General features: G+C 38.1%; 1 protein-coding gene across 1 annotated transcript in view; it reads left to right on the forward strand.

Moving 5' to 3' along the window:
- The first annotated feature begins 425 nt into the window (after positions 1-425).
- LOC128527483 (hydrocephalus-inducing protein-like) overlaps positions 426-25,584 on the forward strand; it is a 224,907-nt gene continuing 199,748 nt past the window's right edge. The window contains exons 1-10 of the mRNA XM_053499884.1: positions 426-463; positions 9,867-10,010; positions 12,712-12,837; positions 13,141-13,260; positions 15,320-15,454; positions 17,321-17,520; positions 17,622-17,746; positions 21,537-21,738; positions 23,617-23,800; positions 25,154-25,253. Of these exons, the coding sequence (XP_053355859.1) occupies positions 9,879-10,010; positions 12,712-12,837; positions 13,141-13,260; positions 15,320-15,454; positions 17,321-17,520; positions 17,622-17,746; positions 21,537-21,738; positions 23,617-23,800; positions 25,154-25,253 (1,324 nt within the window). The 5' untranslated portion in view covers positions 426-463; positions 9,867-9,878. The remainder of the gene's footprint in view (positions 464-9,866; positions 10,011-12,711; positions 12,838-13,140; positions 13,261-15,319; positions 15,455-17,320; positions 17,521-17,621; positions 17,747-21,536; positions 21,739-23,616; positions 23,801-25,153; positions 25,254-25,584) is intronic.

A 25,584-nucleotide genomic window follows, 5' to 3' on the forward strand; every position in this document is an offset into this window, starting at 1 on the left:
TGTAAAAAAAAGTCTAAGGGAGACCATTGAATTTGTAATGTCAAAGGGATACCTTGCCCTGAACCTTATTAAGAAATTGCATATACAGAGTTATTATGCGACTGTTCCTCTTTAAAAGTAATTTCACGATATGAACGTGCGCTAAAAGTATGAAAATCTTTATTAAACAAACTGGACTACCTAGGGATCTTTTTGAGAATTCCCTCCGTAACTACAGAGCATGCGCAAGACCCCTTCCCCTCCCTTCGGCCAAATGTTCTGTGTTGTTGTGTTGCCAGGACAGGGACGCGGCTCTGCATGCGCCTCGCCTTTTGCCGCTAATGAAACCCGGTGTCCAATCGCCTCCGTCGCTGTAATCTTAAACAAATCAGGTGGTCCGTTGTAGGATGCGAACGTGGCGTCATGGCAACCACCAAACTGAGCGTGTTGTGAGAACCGAGTCCAGTTTAAACAAGGTGTACTCGTAAGTAATTAACTTTATTTGAAAAAATGTAACATCTATTCTGTTTTCTGTTATCTTTTAAAAATGAATAAGCGTATAACAATGTAAAATACACATTGTGTGTGTGTGTGCGTGCGCGCGCGTGTTTTTATATAGTGTACTGTATACAGACGCACACAGTACCAGTAAAAAGTTTGTATACACCTAATTCAATGTTTTGTTTTGTGTTTTATTTTCTACATTCTACAACAATGCTGGATATTTCAAACCTATAAAATAACACATGAAATTAGGTAATTACATTACCTTGCAAAAATATTTACACCCTTACACTTTTCCAAATTTTGTTACATTACAACCACAAACATAAAAGCATATTATTGGGATTGTATGTAATAAACTGGCACACAAAGTTATGTGCCACTTTGTGTGCCAGTTTATTAAATACAATCCCAATAATATGCTTTTATGTGAAGTCTAGGGGAAATGATAAATTTTACAACATGCAGCATGCTCTGACAAAACCAAAGAGTTTGTTTCCAAGAGAGACGCAGTTCCTTCAGTCATATGGAAATAGTTCATGTTTGCAACTTTGAACGTGCAGACGTTGAACCCCGCTCTAAAGTTTGTCTGATGTTTGTGGCAACTAAAGGAAGCAGCACAACTATTTTATTACATTACCTCAAACAGAACCACACTGTTGAATTGGTGACCTGAGTGACACTGTGAGCTAAACAAGACTAAAACACTGAATAAAAAGCAGCTAACAGTACTGGCCTAATTTTTCCACTGTATCCCAGATGAGGATGGGTTCCCTGTTGAGTCTGGTTCCTCTCAAGGTTTCTTCCTATTACCATCTCAGGGAGTTTTTCCTTGCCACTGTCGCCGTCGTCCTAGGCTTGCTCATCAGGGACAATCAGGGACAATCATATCATTTTGATTCATACACATTCACATTTCATACAAACTTAGTTATTTTGATTGTGTAAAGCTGCTTTGTGATGATGTAAATCGTTAAAAGCGCTATACAAATAAAATTTAATTGAATTGAATTGAATAAGCAGAAGCCTCAACGGAAAGATATTACTGATGCTGCGGCATGTTACGTCGCTAAAGACATTGTGCCCATATATACAGTAGAAAAGCCTGGATTTCTTCATATGTTTAAAATAATGAGACAGGGGTAGCTGCAGATCGGAGTAATGGGCGTGTCGAAAGGTTGGGGCGTGCCGAAAGCTCTTCATGATTGGTTGCACAAGTTGCCTGTTTAAAGGCTTATTTTAAACGCTATTGTTCTTTTTAATGCGTTTAAGTAATGCAGCCAACATAATCCCCTATATTAAAATTCCATTCTTTTCCTGTAAAATATCAATATTACAAATATTCCTTTTCCAAACATTCTACTGCGTTGCCATGGGTTACTGACGTCATCCTCGCGCGTTTGAGTCGGCTAAATGGTCGTGGCTAAAAGGGATATATAGCTCCGACCGGAAACTAACAATGAAATGAATTGAGGAGGAGGAGTACAGTTTAGTAACCTTTAAAGTGGCATTAATTCAGTAAACAGACACAATTTTAGCCAATAAAACATTTTATTTAGAGGCTTCAAAATCTCGGTCAGAATAAAATGACAAGGCCTAAAACATTTCACGAGGCCTAAAACATTTCACGAGGCCTAAAAACATCTGTAGCGCAAAACAGACACCGATACAAACTGCCAACCCCTACTTCGAAGGAAAACCTGTCCGTGTTTGATGTCACAGTAAAATGTGTCTGTCGACAACAATTAAACGAACAATTAAATGACGAAAATAAAGAAAAAAATTATTTATATTGTCTAACCACACCAAGCCTTACCTTCTTTCTCATTGGTGAATGGAGCTTCTGCGTTGGCCAATCATCGTGCCGAAAGGTATGGGGCGTGTCGAAAGCTTCATTCACCAATGAAAAGCTCCATTCACCAATGAGAAACCTTTCGGCACACCCCTACCTTTCGGCACGCCCCTACCTTTCGGCACGCCCCCTACCTTTCGGCACGCTGATTGGCCAATGCAGAAGCTCCATTCACCAATGAGAAACCTTTCGACACGCCCCCTACCTTTTGACACGCCCCCTACCTTTCGATACGCCCCCTACCTTTCAGCATGCTGATTGGCCAACGCAAAAGCTCCATTCACCCACCATTTTTTATCGACATGCCCTCTACCCTTCGGCACGCCCCGACCTTTCGGCACGCCTATTGCTCCAGGCTGCAGTTATCCCTACTGGAAAATAATTAAACCCCGATGTGAGCTTCCAAACTGAAAGTATCGGTGAGTTCTAAATGGCAATGCACAATTTTATTTATTTGTCTGAACAGAGTTATTTATAAATTACTAAAATCATGAATAATAGTTTTTATTTGCATATTTTTATTTTATATAATACAATTATTTATTTACAAAATCATTTTTATAGTTGTATATATATATTTTTTTATTTATGTCATAATCAAATACATTTACATGAATTCCACAAATGTTAACATAATAGTACAAATACTAATGTGTGAATATAGTCCATGTCAAGCTCAGATTTTTTATTCTTTTGTTCATACTGAAAAAATTAATTTAAAGAAGATTTGCAAGATGGTTGTTGGTGCTTTTTCCTTTAGATGGAAAAAAATATGAGATTTGGCTGAAGCATAGACTGAGTTCAGACTGCCCATTGATGCCCAACCTGGTGGGGATCAAGGCAAAAAATTATAGAACGTGGCCAGACATAAATGTGAGTCTGTAAAAAAAAAAAAAAAAGCCATAAAAACAGTGCAGGATTTTACTGGTTTCTGGTCTGCAAAAGATTATGTAAGTGTTTTGTGCATCAAACCTTGTCTCCTTCAGCCAAAGGAGGAAGATACTGAGTTCACCAAAAATAAAAAACAGATTGCCGTACCTCAGTGACAAATAATGTCATCCTATTACTGATGAACTGTTGAACATGTCCTCGCTGATGGATCTCTTGGTTCCATACAGCTTATATTGATATTGACAAAATAAAAAAAAAATGAGAAAAGCTCCATCACAAAGCTGGTGTCTCTGCCCACTAAAAAAAAAACAAAACATACCACCACCTGGGTCAAGTGTAATGCTGCACCAGGAGGTAGCTTAGCCTGAGCTAAAGAGTAAAAAAAAACTCTAGGAAGCTTCTTCACAAAGAAAGTGTCTCTTTCCCTATAGTCAGAAGCATACAAAATTGAAACTGCGCTGACATCCTACTTCTTGTCCCCAGTTAGAAGACAATGACAGTGATCCACTTTAGTGGTGGAAGCAATATGAGGACTGTTGGGCACCTGCTTGATTTTATTCAGCCTGAAGATGCATTTTGGACTGATTTACAAAATTGTATTTCTTCAGGGGATGTTTTTTTAGGTGACAATTATTTATTTTATTAAAAATTAGCAAAGTTAAGTCTGAATTTTGCACTTTACAAATCCCTCATAGTTTATTATATTGCTTCATTATGCTAGAGTAACCAGAACTAAAGACTGGTAAAGGTTTGGACTTTATTAATCCCCAAAAGACATTCATATATTTTTGTGTTGATTATTGTTTTCCTACAATAAAAGAAAAACTTGTTAGTGAAATTAAGTTTGCATTTTGCAATTTTATTATAAAAAAAAAATCCTTTTAAAATCAAAAAATTAAATTGCTCAAAAAAATCAGACCTTCGATTTATAGGGCATATCGCTTAGCTCTACTGCAAATTTACCACGACATGGCCAACCACCTTAACTAACCTGCTGGCCAAGGTTAACAGTATCTCTGAATACTGCTCAGATGGGATAATCTGTCCACAGGACAATCATTAGTCATGCACTTAACAAATCTGGCCCTTCCAATACATGTGTCCCTTCCGGCCCTTCCAATACATTGTGTCAAGAAAAGGGCCATTGTTGATAGATAACCATTAGAAGTCCTATTTGCAGTTTGTGACAATCAATGTGGCTGACACAGCAAACATGTGGAAGAAGGTGAGACCAAAATGTAACTTTTTGGCCTAAATGCAAAACGCTACATGTGGTGGAAAACTAACACTGTGCATGGTGATGGCAGCATCATGTTGTGGGGATGTGTTGGTCAGAGTTGATGGGAAGATAGATGAAGCTAAATTTAAAGCAATCCTAGAAGAAAAGCTGTTTCTGCAAAAGACTTGAGACTGGATCGGAGGTTTACCCTCCAGCAGACAACGATCCTTTTGTCATTGTACTGTAATGTAACAAAATGTGGAAAGGTTTAAGGGGTATTAATACATTCACCACAGTCCCTTGGTATTTAAAGACATGAAGGTCTCTCTTACCCATTCCAGTGACTCTTCACTCTCCTCCTACTTAATCACAGTATGGTACACTGGGGCTGCAACTAACGATTATTTAAATAATCGATTTTTTTTTCCAATTAATCGATTGATCGGATACAAGCCAAAAACCCAAGAAAAGCATTCACTTCCAACCCTTTATTTAAGAACAAAACTGAAATCTTTAGAAAGTGCACAAACAGGTTGCTCCTTGAGGTGTTATAATAATAATCAAATCAAATAAAAATGGACTAACACAAAAAACATACACATGTATGCTTTACTTCTGCCAAATAGATATAGTGAAACCTTAAGTAATTCGTTCCGGAAGCGGCTCGTATTCCAAAACACTCGAAAACCAAATTAATTTTTTTAACTAACGGAATCACTGCTGTAAAGTAAAAATAAAACAAATTAACCTGCACTTTACATTTGAAAAGAATCACGACAGAGCAGTGTTTCTGTGTAGAGCTGAGAGAAAGAGTGTGTGTGAGTGTGTGTGTTTGTGAAGGCAAAAGTAGGCGGGGTCTGTGTGGGTGAGGCACGGTGTCCAATGACGCACGCACACATCAGGCAAAGAGCAAGCTACGCCTTAAGCAGAGAGAGAACATGGATTTTTAACGTCTCTAATGAGACTTGCTTTTGCTTTACATACGCGCTGTACACACACGCATACAGACACAAAATAAAATATGTTTTACGCGCGCACACTTGTGGTCACAGTGTTATAGTAAACAGTACACGCGTGCACGGATGTTAATTATACTAAGAGATGTGCACTAAGACCCAGCAGCCTCCGCTATGTATCTTTCCCTTACCTCCACTTGTATTTTTAATTTTTTTGCTCCGTCTGTCTATGACGCGCGAACTCTGCTAGCATTAGTGCACGAAACTGAGTGTGTTTACTCCGCTCGGCACTCTAAAGTTTTTATTTTTTATAATCAAATGTCTCCGCGTTGCGTGACACAACGAATCGATTATGAAATTCGTTGGCAACGATTTTATTTATCGATTTTTATTGATTTTATCGATTAGTTGTTGCAGCCCTATGGTACACCCTCACAAAAATAAGTACACCTAAGTGTACTCATTGCAAGTGCAATCATTGTCTCTCATTTCTTTAGAGACAATGCTATAAAAATGAGAATTGGATATACCTTAGAGTAGTCAATGTGCAGTTTTTATAGCCGTAGAGAATTACTGTCCTTCAACAATAGCTCAACATGCAGGGCACTGGTGGCTCAGTGGTAGGTGTTTCGCATGCCAAGCGGGAGGCCTTGGTTCAATTCCCAGCCAGTGCCCAAACCCCCCAGCCACTGGACGCAGTCCTGGTCCCAAGCCCAGATAAATGGGAGGGTTGTGTCAGGAAGGGCATCTGGTGTAAAACGATGTCCTTCCGGTTTTACACTGGACTGGATGTTCCGCCGTGGCGACCCCCTGCCGGAAGCAGCCAAAAGACCGACACCAACAATAGATCAACAACTCTTGTCAGCAGACTCTTGTCTAAATAACTGCCAACCAAAATGAGTACACCCGAAGTGAACATGTCCAAAGTGTCAATATTTTGTGTGAGCACCATTGTTATCCAGCACAGCCTTAATCCTCCTGGGCATGATGAACTGTTGAACATGTCCTCGCTTGGTTCCACACAGCTTATATTGATATTGACAAAAAGAATTTTTTTTAAAAGCTCCATCACAGAGCTGATGTCTCTGCCCACTGAAAAGGTAAGATAAAATTGGAATTCACCAGAGCTGCACATGTGTTGTTGGAGCCAATATAATGATATTACGGAGCTGCAGTCTTTTTTGTGTAAAAACTGGACGCAGTTGAATCCTATTACAGAGGTAACCAGCTAAAGTAACCAGCATGTTACTTTTCTCAGTGTGCCATTATTAAGAGTGGTAGCCACTTGTTGCTAATAATCAGCCCTTGATTAATTGATCATCAGCAAAAGCACACGTTTTGGCAGTTTTCTGGTCTGGAGCAGCATGTGTGTTAACAAAATACCACAATTTAACATAATTTGTGTATGTTAACACAACAATAAAAGGAAAAGACATAAGCAGTGGTCTTAGAGAAACAACTGCTGCACATCAGTCTGGCGAGGGTTATAAAACAATTTCCAAACTAAATATTCCACTGTTGGAAAGATTATTTAAGACAGTGACAGATATGTGGAAAGCATTCAAGACAGTTGACAATCTTTCCAAGAGTGGACATCCCAGCATATTCTCCCCAAGATCAGACCATGCAATGTTCAAAGAAATACACACAAAGACAAACATGAGCTACGTTTCAGATCCCACAGCTCACTAAGCATATTAAATGTGAAAGTGCATGGCAGTGCAGTTCAAAGAAGACTAAACAAGTACAGTATGTTTTTTTTGTTTTTTTTTGAATGGTTGACTAGAAAAAGGATTCAAGGATTCTTTAGGTGAGTGTATAATCCTATGGTGCAATACATATATAACTCTACTAGCCCAATGTACAAAGTAAGCAATATAGTTCCTGTAAACGTGCAATACACTATGTATAGCTTACATCAAATTCTGGCATAATATATCTCTGACTGCTCTTATTTATATTCATGTATATACATATATACAACCTTATATTTATATCACCCTGTTATTTACAGTATGTGGCTTAGTGCCAATTGGGCATCGTTTAAATGCCACAATGCTACCTGAGCATTGTTTCTGACCATGTCCATTCCCTTATGACCACCATGTACCCATCCTCTGATGGCTACTTCCAGCAGGATAATGCACCATGTCACAAAGCTTGAATCATTTCATCTTTCCCCTCAGCTGCGGTGCTTTGGCCGTGCCACACAGGAGCTGATGATGCTTTCTACCGGTCCTCGATAGAAACTCTTCAGAACCAGGCTCCCAAGCCCAGCTCATTTTAGCTTCCTGAGGAAGTAGAGGTGCTGGTGGGCCTTTTTAATCAGGCCGAGGTGTTAACGCTCCAAGTTAAGTCCTTAGCTATGTGGAAGCCCAGATACTTAAACTTGGGGACCACTTCCACAGCAGCTCCATCAATGTGTAGGAGGAGAGGAGTTTGCTTGTCCTTCCTGAAGTCCACCACCATCTCTTTGGTCTTTTTTTATAATGATGCAGAGGTTGTTATGCCTACACCACTGTACCAGTTGTTCCAACTTCTCTCTGTAATAGGATTCATCATTGTCAGTGATGCGTTCCACTACTGCTGTGTCATCTGCGAATTTAACCGCTTCTCTCTTAAAGCCGCTTCTTCTATCTTTAGCCGCTTCTCTCTTAAAACAACATGACCGCACGACTGAAGTTTACGAAATTGCATCTGAACAAACCACAAGACAAATGTTTGGCCTTAATGCCCAGCACCAGGTCTGGCAAAAACAAAACAGCATTTCAGCAGAAACACCTGATACCCACTGTCAAGCATAGCGGGGGAGGTCTGATGATTTGGGCTTGTAGTCACAGGACCTTGGCATCTTAAGAGAGCTGTGCATAAGCAAATGCCTAAAACCCCTAATGAACTGAAGCAATGTTGTAAAGAAAAATAGGCCAAAAATCCTCCACAATGATGTAGACACTGATAGTCATACAGGAAATGATTACTTCATGTTATGGCTGCTACAAGTGGATCTACAATCTATTGAATTATTTAATCAATTGATGAAAGACATTTGTTGCATGTTGAGAACATCCTTTGTCGTGCAAACTCATCTATTCAGTGATCCTTGCAAGCTCCACAATATCTTCTCTTTGTTACTTAACCCACCATCTTCACCTGCTCCAACCTCTTTGACTGCTGATGACAGTTGCCATCTGTTATGATGTTAAAAAAGCAAAAATCTGCCAGACCTTTTCCCACCACAACCTCTAAAGTACAATTTCAGGACCCTCCTTCTCCTCTACTTACAATTTTCCAGCCTGACAACCGAAGAGATTTAATCCTATCCTCTAATCCCACCACCTGTTGATGAAACCCAAACCCTTCTACAATGTTCCAGGCCATCTCACAGGACCCCCTCCCCTTCATTAACCTTTTCATATCATCGACCATTACTTACATAACATCTGGTCATGTTCCTGCTTAATTTAAGAAGGCAAGATCCCTTCATCTATCTTTGCAAGCCTTGGAATCTGTGGCACACCATGGCAATAGTTATCTCAATCAGTCATATGATCCACATCTGCCCCACACAGATTCTACACTGGTGTCCCACAAGGCTTAGCACTTGGTCCTCTTCTGTTCTCCCTCTTGTACCCAATCTCTTGGTGCGATTATGTCCTCGCATGGCTTTTCATACTGTTATTATGCGGATGACATGTCATTCATTCTTTTTTTTCCACCCTGAGACAATTTCCACCTGGATCTTATCATGTCCGGCAAACATCTTATTCTTGGCAGCAGCTCAACTGAAACTAATTCTTAGTAAAACCAAAATGTTGTTCATTCCAGGAGGATTTATCCCCCTTTCAGGATCTTATAATCACAGTGGACAACACTCAAATCACCATTTGTCCTCTGTCAATAAATTGACATTTCCCCCTCACATTGCTAACCGTACACACTCTTGTTGATTTCTTCTTTATAACATTAGAAGAATTTATTAATTTCTCTCCAAACAGGCCACTAAGGTTGTTCAGTTCCCTGTTATTTTAAGACCTGACTACTGCAACACATTCCTGGCAGGTCTGTCTCTGTGCACCATTTGTCCTCTGTAACTGATCCAGCATGTAGTTGCACACCCTTTAGTAAGTTTCACTCCACTCCACTCATCTACTTTCTTCATTGGCTTCCTGTTTCTCCTAGCATTAAATTTAAAAACACTGATGCTTGGCTACAAAGCTAAAAACGGCCCGGAGCAACGTTCCACACCGTTTGTATGTGTGTCTTTATATACATACACATACTGTATGCACAGCACTGTCCAAAAGTTTTAGCCACGTTGTTTTATAAGCAGTTAATTTCCTAATGAAACTGTTATTTTTTTATGATATTTTTTTATAAATGTACAAACATTTTTTGGAATCATCTTTATAAAAACATGTATTTAATCCTGTCCTCTCTGTATGCATCTCTAAAATCATGTGAACAGCAAGACTTTAAGATGCTGCGCACTAAAAAAATGTCCCACTCAGCTTTGCAAAATTTGCCTCTGAAGATGCCAGAAGGATTAAAGACTAAAATAGCAGCACCAAGAAATCCCAAGATGGCTAATCATGAGGACAAAGCCAGAAAGGTGTGTATACTATGTAACTATGTGAATGTCTCCAGTGACAGCAGTGTTAACAGAGAAAAAGAAAAACTCAGGGGTAGTTCCAGCATTATGAATGTGACATTTGCACTCCTATTGTTAAACAAAAAACCTTAGAGCATGGAAAGCCTTTGTATCAATTAATTAATTTTATTTTAATCTCTTCAGCTCAACACAAACAAATCCTTAAAATTCATTTATTCATTTACATCAAGAAAATGTATATACTATTTTATAAATGTTATTGGTCTTTCAGATTCTGTGAATTTTAAACAGCTCTGTAAAAAAAAAACATTACAATTGTACCATGAAAGAGACTTGCATAGACACAAAAATGTAGATTTGAAAATGTTTGTTTTTGGAAAACATGATTTTGAATAAACTGCCGTTATGGCTGTGACATTTTCCCAGTATGAATGTGATAAGTCTAAATCAGTACCCTGCTAACTATATCACCCTTTGCAGTTGCCCATATTGTAATTCCTCCTGTATATATATATATATATATATATATATATATATATATATATATATATATATACTCAACAAAAATATAAACGCAACACCTTTGTTTCTGCTCCGATTTTTCATGAGATGGACTTAAAGATCTAAAGTTCATTCCAGATACACAATATTACCATTTCTCTCAAACATTGTTCACAAATCAGTCTAAATGTGTGATAGTGAGCACTTCTGCTTTGCTGAGATAATCCATTCCACCTCACAGGTGTGCCACATCAAGATGCTGATCTGACATCATAAGTAGTGCACAGGTGTACCTTATACTGCCCACAATAAAAGGCCACCCTGGAATGTGCAGTTTTGTCTCACAGCAAAATGCCACAGATGCCACAAGCATTGAGGGAGCGTGCAATTGGCATGCTGACAGCAGGAATGTCAACCAGATCTGTTGCTCGTGCATTGAATGTTCATTTTTCCTCCATAAGCCGTCTCCAAAGGCGTTTCAGAGAATATGGCAGTACATCCAACCGGCCTCACAACCGCAGACCACACCAGCCCAGGACCTCCACATCCAGCAGGTTCACCTTCAAGATCGTCTGAGACCAGCCACTCAGACAGCTGCTGAAACAATTGGTTTGCATAACCAAACAATTTCTGCACAAACTGTCAGAAACCCTCTCAAGGAAGCTCAACTGCATGCTCGTTGTCCTCATCGGGGTCTTGACCTGACTCCAGCTCGTCGTCGTAACAGACTTGAGGGGGCAAATGCTCACATTCGATGGCGTCTGGCACATTGGAGAGGTGTTCTCTTCACGGATGAATCTCGGTTTACATTGTTCAGGGCAGATGGCAGACAGCGTGTGTGGCGTCGTGTGGGTGAGCGCTTTGCTGATGTCAATGTTGTGGATCGAGTGGCCCATGGTGGTGGTGGGGTTATGGTACAGTATGGGCAGGCATCTGTTATGGACGAAGAGCACAGGTACATTTTATTGATGGCATTTTGAATGCACAGAGATACCGTGATGAGATCCTGAGGCTCATTGTTGTGCCATACATCCATGAACATCACCTCATGTTTCAGCAAGATAATGCACAGCCCCATGTTGCAAGGATCTGTACACAGTTCTTGGAAGCTGAAAATGTCCCAGTTCTTGCATGGCCAGCATACTCACCGGACATGTCACCCGTTGAGCATGTTTGGGATGTGCTTGACCTGCGTATACGACAGCGTGTACCAGTTCCCACTAATATCCAACAACTTCGCACAGCCATTGAAGAGGAGTGGACCAACATTCCACAGGCCACAATTGACAATCTGATAAACTCTATGTGAAGAAGATGTGTTGCACTGCATTAGGCAAATGGTGGTCACACCAGATACTTACCGGTTCTGAGTCCCCAGACCCCCAATAAAGCAAAAAAACTGCACATTCCAGGGTCTTTTATTGTGGGCATTTCAAGGTACACCTGTGCACTACTCATGATGTCAGATAAGCATCTTGATAAATATATAAAATGTATGTATGTATACAGCATCAATTCGTCTTGAAAAAGACAGATTCAAGTCCTGCACAGTGGCCAGAGGGATTTTGAGCCATTCTTCAAATAAAGACTTAACTTAGCAAAAGACACAATTAAATATTTAGATCCCACTTATACTTATCAAAATAATAGAATATTAAATATTTTAATTGGCATAGTGAGTTAAAATATTTTTTTACCCTCTTATTGCCTCTACCCTACAGTTCATTCTGTGCTCAGATCATTCAATGAAAAGAGCTGTTTTGCAATTATTTGTAATTGAATTATGCACCCAAGTATAATAAAAATAATTAAAAAAATATTTTTTATATCCAGTCAAAAATTATATACATAACTTTACTAAAAGACCCAATAATAAATTAGACCCAACCATAATGGTGTACATGAACCATATAAGCAATTAAGCAATGTTTAATTGTTACAGCAAATTTTTCAGTTATGGTGTTGTAGACTATTAGATACAGTCTGCTGTAATCCAATAATGTACCCTGCATGTATTTAAGAACACGTGTGCTTTGAAGACCTTATACTGTATGCGTTATGCAGTAATATCAAGTAATGTAAATGCACAGCTAATGTTTGCCAAGAAGCCTTTAAAGTAGGTAATGTTTAAAATGATACTAACATGAATGAATGTAGTAAGGGTTCATAGAGGAACTCACTGTGACTTATGTCATTATAGCTATCTCCGTCTGTATATGCCCATGAAATGTCCCAGACTACAGAGGAGAGATTGACCAACACATATAAGAATTACCCAGCTCGCATTTTGGAACTTTTGGACGTGAGTGAGACAGCAGACCACAAGGTAAATGGATGAAACTGTTTTAACCATTCAAATGTTTTCATGTTGTAAAACCTGGTTGCAATCGTACCTTTATTTTTTTTCTAATGTATGGAACGATTTTGGCTGTATGGATATTGTGAATAGGATATTGACTGAGTGTTGTATTTAATCAGGACAATTTTTTGTCCTTTTTGGTGTCACTTAGTATGTAATTGATGTAAAATAAGTCATATCAGTTGTATGGGTTTGAGGTAATGGAGGTTTTAAAAATTACAATTTGATGTTCACATTTCAGTAAGTGGAGTCTTTCTGTTGTGTTCCCAGTTTTCTGCTGTAGATGTGGACCAGCCTTTTTTTCAGCCTTACCCCTCTGAGATTGTGTTCCAGAACTACCTGCCCTCTGAGACATATGAAGTGCCACTGGTGTTGCGCAATAATGACAAGGTGACTTCAACAAGTTATCAGTTATTTAGGTCTGCATATAAATTGACTATTGTGTGGATACCCAGAGTTTCTAATAAGATAAACACTTGTTATATCTTTTGAAATGGGTTTAAAATGAATAACATAACATACATTTAAAGTGCCAGAAATATTTAATGAATTGCTTCTTCTTGAAAATAGTTATATAACATGTTAAATGTATTGTGCTACCGAGAGCCACTATCCTATCTGAAATTCAGCATCTGTAAAGATTTTCTCGCAGACTACCTTCACTCTGTATGGAAGTATAAAATGTCTTCCAAAACAAGTTCCTGTGAGGTAGCCTGCACATTGAGCAAGAAGGGCACACTTTAAAGTACATTGCGGAACAATCAATTGGCAAATCAGTGCTCTTCTTGTGATATCCCGGATGTAAAGACCTACATTTTTTTCTACCTAAAATTTTTCTATTTAAATTTTATTCCCTGAATATGCTCAAGCTACAATGGCCTACCCTTCTGCCTTCATTAAAATTTTTGCATATTTAACCACAAACTAAGCTTAATAGTATACAGTATGTGTACTGCTAGTGTGCTGTTAACCATTTTAAAAATTTCATGGCCAATATTTACTAAACATCTCAGAATCACTCCTATTTAAATACAGTGGAACCTCGGATTACGAGCTCAATTCGTTCCGGAAGCAGGCTCGTATTCCAAAACACTCGTAAACCAAATTTAATTTACCCATAGGAAATAATGAAAACTTAAATTATTCGTTCTACAGCCCCAAAAAATAAATACATAAATATAATTAACACAAAATATAAAGTAAAAATAAAACAAATTAACCTGTACTTCACCTTAAATTTTTTTTTTAATAAATCCCGACAGATAAGGGTTTTCGTTTGTGCACGCAGGGTGTATGTGTGTAAAATGTGCACGCACACACACACACACACACACACACACACACACACACACATTAACGGGTAGACCGTTTTTGAAACCGTTTAAAAATTAGCAAGGAACATTCCTAGTCACACTCACGTGAGCGCATACTAACAGGATCACTGCTGTAAGTAAAACAACAACAACAAAAAAAAATTAAACAGCTCCTCACCTTTGAAAACAATCGCGACAAAGAGAAGTTTGTGTGTTTATTTGGCAACCTAAGAAGAGGGGGCTGAATGGGGGCTCGCTCGCGTTTACAGCCTCCTTCTCTCAGGTTGCCAAACAAACACACAAACTCTCTGCCTAACACAGACACAAACACACACGCGCACTCAAAAACACTGCAAGCACTAAGACCCAGCAGGGGAGACGATAGGTCTCGGCTTTACAGCTCCCCTTCTCTCAGGTTGCCAAATAAACACACAAACTCTGTCGCGATTGTTTTCAAAGGTGAGGAGCTGTTTAATTTGTTTTTTGTTGTTGTTTTACTTACAGCAGTGATCCTGTTAGTATGCGCTCACGTGAGTGTGACTAGGAATGTTCCTTGCTAATTTTTAAACGGTTTTAAAAATGGTCTCTCCGTTAATGCGTGTGTGTGCGCGCGCACGTACATCACACACACACACACACACACAGTGCGTGTGTGTATTCACTCAGCAGGAGAGGCAATTACCTACAATTCTGCTGCAAGAGAGAGAAAAACCGTTGGCTCACTTGTGATGATGTAACGCTCGTTGTTAAAACAAGAAGCGCATGCGTGAAACATGATACTCGGTGCTCGTAAACTAAGACAATGCTCGTTTTTAAAGGCAAAAATTATTAAAAATTGTTGCTCGTCTTGCGAAACACTCGTAAACCACGTTACTCGTAATCCGAGGTTCCACTGTATAAATATCTTTATTTAATATCTTATGTATATATTAACATGCTGCGAAAAAAAAAACTGCGGATGACCTGTTTGATCAAAGTTTAATTTGTTATTTCGGACGTTGGCTATGACAAACCCAAATCATCATTTTTTCAAAGCTGCCTCGTCACTGGTGATAAAAAAACAAAAAAAAAAAACATGAAGGAGCATTCTCCTGTTGTACGCAAAACAAATATATTCTTTTTCCTACTTTCTGCAGATCCCTCACCTGGTGAAGATAGTTGAAGATGACTCCCTGTATTTCAAGGTGGTGAGCCCAGTAGATGTATGCAACAAAGTGGCCCCAGGCATGACATCCACTTTTACAGTTTTATTCACTCCGCAAGAGAAAAAGGTATAGTTGTTGTTTGTGTTTATATTGCCATGTACCTATGTGAACATGTAATTAAACCACACTGAAATTTACACATGAAAAGCCTCATTTTAAATAATCCATGGATGGCAGGTAGCATGGCAGTTAATCTTTAACATGAAGACTTTTCTGCTTTGCCTAATCAAATCTTCTGCTTAATTTTGTGTGGTGGAACTTATGAACTCATGACTAATGACAAAAAGGTCTACATATAACAGTTACAAACTCCACCAACAATGAGCTAAAATCTAGCACAGAAATTGAGAATTCTCACATCATTCCGTAAACACACAAGCTACCGCTACGAGTCTTGCCGCACAGAGCTGCATTTCTGTTGGTGCGCTTCCTCGCGCACCCCTTTTGAAGTCCCCTCCTCTGGCCACCGGCACCAGGCACTGCTAAAGACATGGTCCCTGCAGCAAGTTGAGGTCAAGCAGCTTTTCCCGCAGCTTATCCTGTATGTTATTTATGAGTATCTGAATAGCAAACGTGTCTGCCACTGGTATGTACGGACACCGGTTGTTTATATGCCATGTAAGGATGGGCTACAACACGAAATAAACTAAAGTAGCACCATTTTGGATTCAGAGCGGCTGCTGCGTGCCACTGCCACTAAGAGGGAGGATGTTTCTCACCTTCAGCCACCATGTCCACGCTGTTGTCCTTGGTCTGTGCCATGCATGCTGGGTGGTTTTCTTCTTGCACTAGAGGTGACAAAATGAACTTTTTTAAATTTTTTTCCTTCATCTTCTTTGTGCACAGTCCTGGCTAGTCTCACTAGCAAAAGCGTGACAGGCGGGTTGGATCTCACTATGGCTGCAATTGAGTGTTCCTATCAGTCCTCGCTGGTGATACGTGGTGATCTCCATTCACACATGTGATGAGGAGAGGTTCCCAAGGCCACACATCTGCCGATATGACTACAAAATTTAACAACAAAAATCGTCACTTGGTGAGGCAAGGATAGGAATGGTAGGAGGCAGGTGAAGGAGGTGATTTCATTATGCCTACAGCAGCAGCAGTGTTCAGACAAGATGGATGGTGAATGCTAATGATGAGGATGCAGAGGAGGTGACAAGAGTCTTTTCTTGGTGGTTTGATGATGGGTAATCTCAAGAGAGTTCAGAGTCTGTGAAGAAAGGAGAGAGAAATCTTGTGAGTAAAGGCACAAAGAACATCTCACTTTCTGGCCTGGCATTGGATGGGCGCTGATGACAGCAGGACAGTAGATAATAATCCTCTACCAGGCGTGGTGGGCTAGGATAGTTTACCCCTCCCAGTGGAGCTGGCCAGGGAACTGAATGCACGCACATTATTTTTTCCTTAATCAAGTGAGGAGCTGGTAGATGACATGAGCCACTGACTGAAAGCATTCAGTCAAATGTTTATGTCCACTTTTTGCCACTTTTTGCCTGATCAGGGTCTTGGTAGGTTCTGAGCCTGCACCGGCAACATTGGGCAACATAGACTGTGACTAGGACACTAGCCCATGCCTAGGCAAGAGTCAGATTACAGTAGTTTTCACAGAGAAAACTTGCACCATACATTTTAAAAATAATATAAGAAAATACTGTAAATGATGGCACCTTATCTTAAACAAAGCTGACAAAGTTATTCAACTGGAATATACAGCCATTCAATACCTGTGCAATTTTGTAGTTTTAATAAAAAAAAATTGCCTTTGTGTTATACATTTTTGTATCATGTAAGAGAAACTTGTATATAAGTGCATTCTATTTTTGTCTCGTCAAGTACATTGCTATAAATCAGTCATATGTAATTTATAGGTATTTTGATGTCATGTAACTTTTTAACATTTGTCTCTTCCATGTATGGTGTTTTTGATAGGACTATAGCTACCGGATAATTTGTATGACGGAGAGGGAGAAATTTGAGGTGCCCATCCGGGCAATAGGGCCACGTGCCATCCTAGACTTTCCAGATGAGCTACACTTTTCTCTTTGTCCTGTCAAATTTTTATCTCAAAAAACCCTCCTGGTACGCAATATTGGAATAGTTGAGGCCAAATTTCAGCTCAGCTGTCAGAAGTAAGTACACACTATGGTAAAGTGAGAGAATGGTTGCTCAATGCTTTTTATTTGCATATGCATATGTGTTTATTTTTGCATCTATTTTTTCCTCCTCGTAGACCATTTTCTGTGGAACCATCAGTAGGGACCCTTAGTGTTGGAGATAGCATGCAAGTGACTGTTGAATTTCTTCCCAGAACTACTGGAGACCACAGCCAACAATTACTTCTCCACTATCACACAGGTTCAGTACTTACATCTGTACTGTGCTTCCATTAATGCTGCTCGATTACAGTGAATTGAACACCACAGTCACATAGTTTTTAGTTTATGGCTAGTCAAATATATTACCACAAATGTGAAACATATTTTTGGCAAACACATAATCTAATTTAAATAAAATGAAATAAGTTTGAAAAAGTTATTTGTAAATATGCACCTTCAAATGGAGTGTTTTTGGTTATTAACATGCCATTACAGAGGTTTTTCTCTTAAACTCACCCCTGTGGCTAACACAGTCAAACATATTTAATTACTTCTGCAGCCAGGAGAAAAAACACAGCATTGACACTTTTTGGCCTGTTATTTGATTTCTTATTGTAAAAATGTTTGGTACAAGTTGATTTTAATGGACTGCTTAAAGAACAGACACTCTGTTCTAAAACAACATGATCATTTTAGATGGCGCTTATAAAAAGGATGAACAGCTGGTGCGAGGTCTAGGCACAAAGATCAGCTTAAGATCTAAATGATATTTCTTTAATTGTAGGGATTTCTATCTCTGTCTGTGCACTTGCATGTGCATAAGTGTGTATACACTATGGATGTTCAGTGTGTCTTTGCCCTTGGACATTCAGCATGACTTGATAGTAAAGAGTATTGCATAACTAGTATTCCTAGGTCAGGGTATCTGTTCGAGTATGAATCTGCTGCTTTGAATGTAGCCAAATCTGTCAAAATGTTAGATTAAAAAAAAAAAAAAACTGTTATTGCTTGCTTTGGGACCATTTGACTGAATGCCCCTAAAGAGAACTAGTTTAAATAGATAATTAAGCTTTAAAATAGATAATTAAGGCTGTCATAAACTTAGTCTTTTGTCTCTTTAAAGAATTAGATTTTTACACTAGCAAAGCACTAGTATATGCTCCACAGTATAGGCTCCACTATCATCCTGCATTTACAATTCTAATGCATGTTGGGTCTCAGATCTTTACAACTGAGCAATGTGCATGGCTTTGCAGTCTTTGATATTTACCTGAAGTATCAGCTCTTTGCTGACAGTGTAATTTGTGTTCTTATTTTTCACAACCCCATGTTTTTTCTTTGTCTTTTTTCACAAGAATCTTTCCCCATCATCTGACTATCTGGTCAGACAGAGACGTGCGATACAGAGAAAATATGCTTCTTTCATGGCGACTTGCATTTTATATCAATCTATTATCAGACAAATAAGATGGTTGCGGTTTGCTTGCTATTTACTTTTCTGCAAGTTGATCATTGAAATAAGTTTTGCCTTTAGAGTGTAAATGTGAATAATTGTGAATAATTAGATACTTCCATACACAGTCCCTCCTCTTCCTCTCCTCACTTGTATTACTCTAGCTATGATTCTTTTCAAAGGTAAAGTGCAAGTAATTTTTTTTATTTTAACTTTATACTTTGTATTATTCATGTTTACATGAATATTTTTGGGTTGTGGAACGAATCATCTGAGTTTTCATTACTTCTTATTGGTAAATAACAAGTACTGTAAATGTAATACAAGTAAATATTGTACAAATAAGTGCTTTGGATTGCAAGCACACTTCTGGAACGCATTATGCTCGCAATCTAAGGTTAAACTGTGTAGTGTAGTGTAGTGTAGTGTAGTGTAGTGTAGTGTAGTGTAGTGTAGTGTAGTGTAGTGTGTGTGTGTGTGTGTGTGTGTGTGTGTGTGTGTGTATGTAGCCACCCAGGGTTACGGTGCTATTGGCACCCCTAGTTAAGATGTGTTCTTAGGCATCTAATAAAGATATATATTTTTGTAAATATATAGAACCACAATTCAACTGAACCATTTTTGTGTAGATTACACCTTATGTTTTGCGCCATTATCTTGATTAAAGATCCAATGACGACCCATCTTCACCTTTTTTTGCCAGAGGCCATCTGGTTTTGATTTAAAATGTCCTGGTATTTCAAAGAAGTCATGATGCCATGCACTTTAATAAGGTTCTCAGAGCCTTTGAAAGAAAAACAGGCCCACAGCATCACAGATCCTCCAGTATACTTTACAGTGGGCATGAGGTGCTTTATCCGCATACTCTTCTTTTGTTTTACGCCAGAACCAGACAGTGTTTGTTGCTTCTATCTTAGTCTCACAACACCCGCACTAGGTCAAACTCCAGACATTTATGTTTGTAATTGAAGTTGGGAAAAGGCTTTTTCCTTGCATGCCTCCCAAACAGCTTGTTGGCATGTACAGTAGATAGTGTCTGATGCTTGTTATGGAGATTTTGTGACCCCAAAATGCCACTCTTTAATGCAGTTTTCTAACGGAAAGCTTTGCAAAATTTTTTTTAAACTTCTCTTACCATCCTCCTTACTGTGCATGGTGGCATCACTGCTCCAGTTGTTTTAAACTTCTTAACGATTCCCTTGACTGTAGACATGGGCAAGTTTAGGCAAGTGGCTATTTTCTTGTAGCCATTGCCTGACTTATTAAGGTCGACACACTTATGCCTTACTCGAATGTGGTGTTCTCTTATCTTTCCCATGTTGAAGAGTGGATAAGAGAAATAGGCCTCTGTGTCATGTCATATTTATACCACAGTCATGAATTATTAATAAAAAGTTTATAGATACTCTGATCAACTTTAAAAACTATAGTAATTTTTTAAAAAATGTTTCAATGCCATTTATTTTATGGGAATTGTTAGTGGTGCCAATAATTGTGGAACAGATGAAAAGTATTTTTTATTTTTTATTTTTTGCAAAATAACAGAATGACCACTCTTTGTCCTAAATTCTTGTAACTGCTTCAGAGTTGCTGTAGGCCTCTTTGATTAGTTTTCGTCTGCTTTAGAAATGAAAGTGGGCTTCGTGTGCCATTGAAAAGGCTTCACCTGATTGGATTTACGGTGTTGATTTTTTTTTTTGACACGCTGGTGTTATATCTTACACATGGATGTTAAAAGTTCACTGAGTGAATACAGCTGGATTAAACAAAAACAGTCTGTCTTCATTTTAGGTTTCAAAGCAACAAAATCTGTTATTTTAAGGGGGGGGGGTTGTTTCTATACCCTCTGTAAATGCAATCATTTTAAAGCAGAAAACCCTGTAGTACTCCTGATTGGCCTGTATGTTGGCAAAGAAATTGGACAGTGTAAAATACTGTATAGAATTCCTGAGGGATTCTCAGATTACAGTTAGTCAAAAAGTACATTTCTCCTGATATATTGATATGTAAAATTCCTCATGATATATTGAAGCTTTTATTTGCATTTTTTTTTTTGGAAAGGGGCCTCTGAGTGTCAGTCAATTGGGTCCTTGAAAGGCTGAATTTTGTTCATGGATACTACTTACTGCAGGCGAAAAAATTAACAATGTAAAAAATAAAAACCATCTACACTATGTACACTATATTAGCTCTTTGGAAACTTTAAGGAGACATTTGAGTGTTTATTTTTTATGAATCCTTTCACCAGCTGTTAGTACAAAACTGAAACCTTAATCTTTGTTGTCCATATGAACACTTTCTGTGTTGTGTGTTTTCAGTTATTGTTTTTCTAGGTCAGGGTATCTGTTCGAGCATGAATATTTAAGGTTGTCATAAGCTTAGTCTCTTGTCTCTTTAAAGCATTTGATTTTTACATTAGCAAACTCTGCTGAGTTCACATGATATGTATTAAAGTTAATCTACCCTAATTTTAGTCAATACATGTAAAACTCCAGTGTATTTTTGATTAATTCACACTTAGCAAAAACTGTGTAAAACTTCAGTGAATTTTTTGCTAAGTTCAATGTGCATAAATTATCTGTTTGTTCATTTATAGGAGAAGATGTTTATATCAATTTGTATGGAGCTTCGACAGATATCAATGTAAGGCTGGATAAAAACTCACTGTTGATGGAGAAGACCTACATCAATATGGCGAACCAGCGTGCAGTGGCTATACTGAACAGAAGTGATTCCATCGTGCATTTCCAGTGGAAAAGCTTTGCCACTGAGGTGGAGGAGGAACAACATAGACTAAGGTCTAATTAGATGGACTAAAGCAATGTTAATAGGTTCTCGGGACTCTCTCTCGGGACAACTCGGGAGTCTTCCTGTCAGTTTAGGTTCACCCCTTAAATCGCTAGATTATCATTAAAAACAACAAACAGCTTACGTTTATTACATGTTTAGAAAGAATACATAATATTTGGTATGATCACACAAGAATTTGTAAAAGTTAGTACTCCCTCAGTTAATTCTTTTTTTATGTAAAAACTTAATTGTAGGGGGTCTAAGTATTGGTCTAATACAACCTCAGATGAACAACAGCGTATACATTTTGTCACCACTATTATTTATTTAAAAAAAAAAAAAAAATCATGTGGGCAATACTAAGTACTGCCATAATTCAATATTCTTGTGGATCCACCGTTAGCATCAATAAGTTGAAGGTCCTGCCACACAGGACCAAGCTTCAGCTGAGGACAGATGGTTTCACATTTGTCTCTAGAATACTTTATTCTACTGGTATACAGAATAGTCTGCTGAAATGCTGCTTGGTTTTTGCAAAACATAATGCTGGGCATTAAGGCCAAACAACTGCACATTGGTCTTATCTGTCCATAGGAAATTTTGTGGTTTGTTCAGGTGAAAATCAAAACCTTACTTGTGCCTTCATATTACTTTTTTAGAAAGAATAGGTTTCTCCTGGCAACTTTTCTAAGGAAACCATATTTGTTATGTAAATATTCTTCTAAATGTACTGTCATGTACTGTGACATTTGGCATACTCAGTAAATCCCTGTAGGGTCTGGGTATCTTAAATGCTTTCCACTTTAAACTCCAAATTGTCTGAAAATGGTTTTATAACCCTTTCCGAATTGTTTTAACACACACCGGAATGCTCCAGACAAACTGCCAAAACTTCAGCTTTTATAGGGGACAGAACACTTGCTGATAATCAATTAATCAAGGGCCTATAATTAGCAAGCAGTACTTGGCTGCAACTTAAACTTAAACTTAAAGCCTGTGGAAGCAGTAAGGGGGTACTTAGTATTGCCCACATGCATTTTCATTTTGACTTAATTTTTGTTAAATAAATAATAGCTGGTGAATTTTTTTTTATATGATCTTCATCATAGAGGTTATTTTTGCCTAATACCAATACCTTCTGCATTCAGATGATTTTTATTATGTTTTTACAGAAAAAAAACTGGAATTAAAAGAGGGGGCACTTGCTTTTACTCATGACTGTAAGTGTGAATTACAGTACGTAGCATAGGCCAGTCATAAAAGAATGGTTAAAACAACAGATCTCAAAAGTGATGGTCTGTGTTTTCTAGATAAGGTTATTCTCTGAACTAGAATCATACATACGTAATAGTCAAATGTCCACAGCATGTGTGTGTGTGGGCATGTGTGTGTGTGTGGGCATGTGTGTGTGTGTGGGCATGTGTGTGTGTGTGGGCGTGTGTGTGTGTGTGTGTGTGGGCGTGTGTGTGTGTGTGGGCGTGTGTGTGTGTGTGTGTGTGTGTGTGTGTGTGGTACAAATGCATGCAACCTCCAGATTGTTCAGTTCTTAGTAAAAAATATTTATGTAATAAGTGCCTTTGATTCTTCAGGAGCTACAAAAAATCTTATATGAAATACATGTAGTTTAATCTCTGAAACTCTGAACCCACCAGTAGATTTGGGTTAAATTGGAGTTTGTAGATTGACCTACCCTAAAAACATGTTACTGTATACTGACTGGTTACATTTTAATTATTCTATCAGAAAACTGCCAACCTATTAAAATACTGCCAATGAAAACTGAAATGGGCCTGAGATGTGTACCTCAGAGAAGCAGTTCAATTTGAATCTGAATCAGTTACTCCTTTTTCTGTTCTCTACCTCTCTACCTTTTATTTTATATCTAGGTTCTTTTCTGAACTTCAACAAGAGGAAAATGATGAGATGCAGCAGTTTTTAACAGAATGTGGTGCTGACCCCACTCTTCGAGACCGCCTCTCTTTGCTGTCACGCACCTTCCAGCAAAGACGCAAACAGCTTCATCAGGACAGCCTGGCTTTCAGTGACCAGAATATCATCATAGAACCACAGGTGTCTAATGAGCACACACTCACAACCTCATACACACACACATATACACACACATACACACAAAAAGACCAGTGGCAGAAAAACGTGTGTGTGTTTTCAACGTTAAAATTATAACAAAACAATATGAAATCATGTAGTCAACAGAAATGTCTTAAATAACCCAGAATTTATTTTATATTGCTGATTCTTTAAAGTAGACACCTTTTGCTCTAATAAAAGCTTTACACAGTCTTGCCATTTGCTTGAAGGAGTTCTCAATGGTGTTGAATACTTTTTAGCTAGTTTTTCTTCACTATACTGTCCAAATCATCACAGACAATCTCTATTTGATTTAGATCGGGTGATTGTGGAGGAAAGGTCATCTGATGCAGCACTCTATCACTCTCCTGTTTGGACAAATATCTCTTGTATATCTCTTTATACATAGCTGTGTAGGCGTTAGTTACTGTATATGGTTATTGTTAACCAGACAACACCCATTGTTAATACATCCTTATTAATAAGTTCTTACTCCATTTTGCTTTGATATCAGATCCGAAATAGGCTTTTTCGGAACATGTCCAAAAAAAAAGCAGGTCAGCTGCATGTCAAGGAAGACAATACTATGTTCAATTTGCTCTGTGTTTCTGCCACATTGTACAAGCGCCCACTACATCCCGCTTTCCAAATTAGATTTCTGGACTTGCTTATAACCTAATGCGACCAAGGTTGTATATGTTATTGATCAATGCCTTAACCAAAGTTATGTTGTGCATAACCTGTCCTATGCTAGCTTGCTGTCATTAACTACTGAATTGAAACCGATAGATGAGAAAGCAGATGGTGCAATTCACAATTGTCATTATGTTGTTAAACATTTCTCACAATCTACAATCTTTGTAATTAAAATTTTGGTGTGCAACAAAGCTCAATTTGTGACTTGTGACAAAAACACAATTAAAAACATGTTTAGCATATCTCACTTTGACTAAACTTTATATTAACTTTTCATACAACTGCAGGCTGATTTGTCCATTGTGACACAACTGTGGGAGGTGGAATTATAGTGTTTTGCGGAATCAAAATAAAAAAGACCTGATATTTTGGCATTTGTGCCATTTAACACCCTTTCATGTTAAAGATAACTTTCACAAAATGTTCTGTAACAAGTTGTAAAATGTTGTACTCCTAAAAAAAAAAAAAACAGACTGCTTTTACTGTTCATATATCTGGCCACTTTAAAAGTAGATAATTAAAGATTAGGAAAATACCAGGTTGTTTTCAAACAGCTTAAGTGCTTGGTTTGCAGTTTTTAGTGAAGCAGAGTTAAAATAACACTATGGTTGAGTTACTGTATGTCTGTATTGCTTACAGGAGGGGGACATCTGGCCAAACTGCACAGCTGAAATTAGCATCATCTTCAAGCCTCTTGAAGCCAAACTTTACCAACACACCATATACTGTGATGTCACAGGTACTGGTTAGCCTACTATTGCTGTAGTTAAAATAAAAATCTTTTTTTTACTGTGTAACAAATAACATTAAGTTGCCTTTTTCTTTTAAAGCCAGTTGTTTAGTAATATGAACTTTAATTTTTAAGCCCATCTAGGGCTGGACGATATGGCAAAAGTTATATCACGATATATTTCTTAATTTTGGTTGATACGATATAATTCTGATATCGATATGGACAATATTAAAAAGCCTCAGGAAAAAACTGCCGACGACACACACAATGGATGTCTGAAAACATTATAAACAGTACAAAAAATTTAAACTTTCAGACTCAGCTTATTAGAAGAATT

This window comes from Clarias gariepinus, chromosome 7, assembly GCF_024256425.1.
Source record: "Clarias gariepinus isolate MV-2021 ecotype Netherlands chromosome 7, CGAR_prim_01v2, whole genome shotgun sequence".
NCBI classification, from domain to species: Eukaryota; Metazoa; Chordata; class Actinopteri; order Siluriformes; family Clariidae; genus Clarias; species Clarias gariepinus.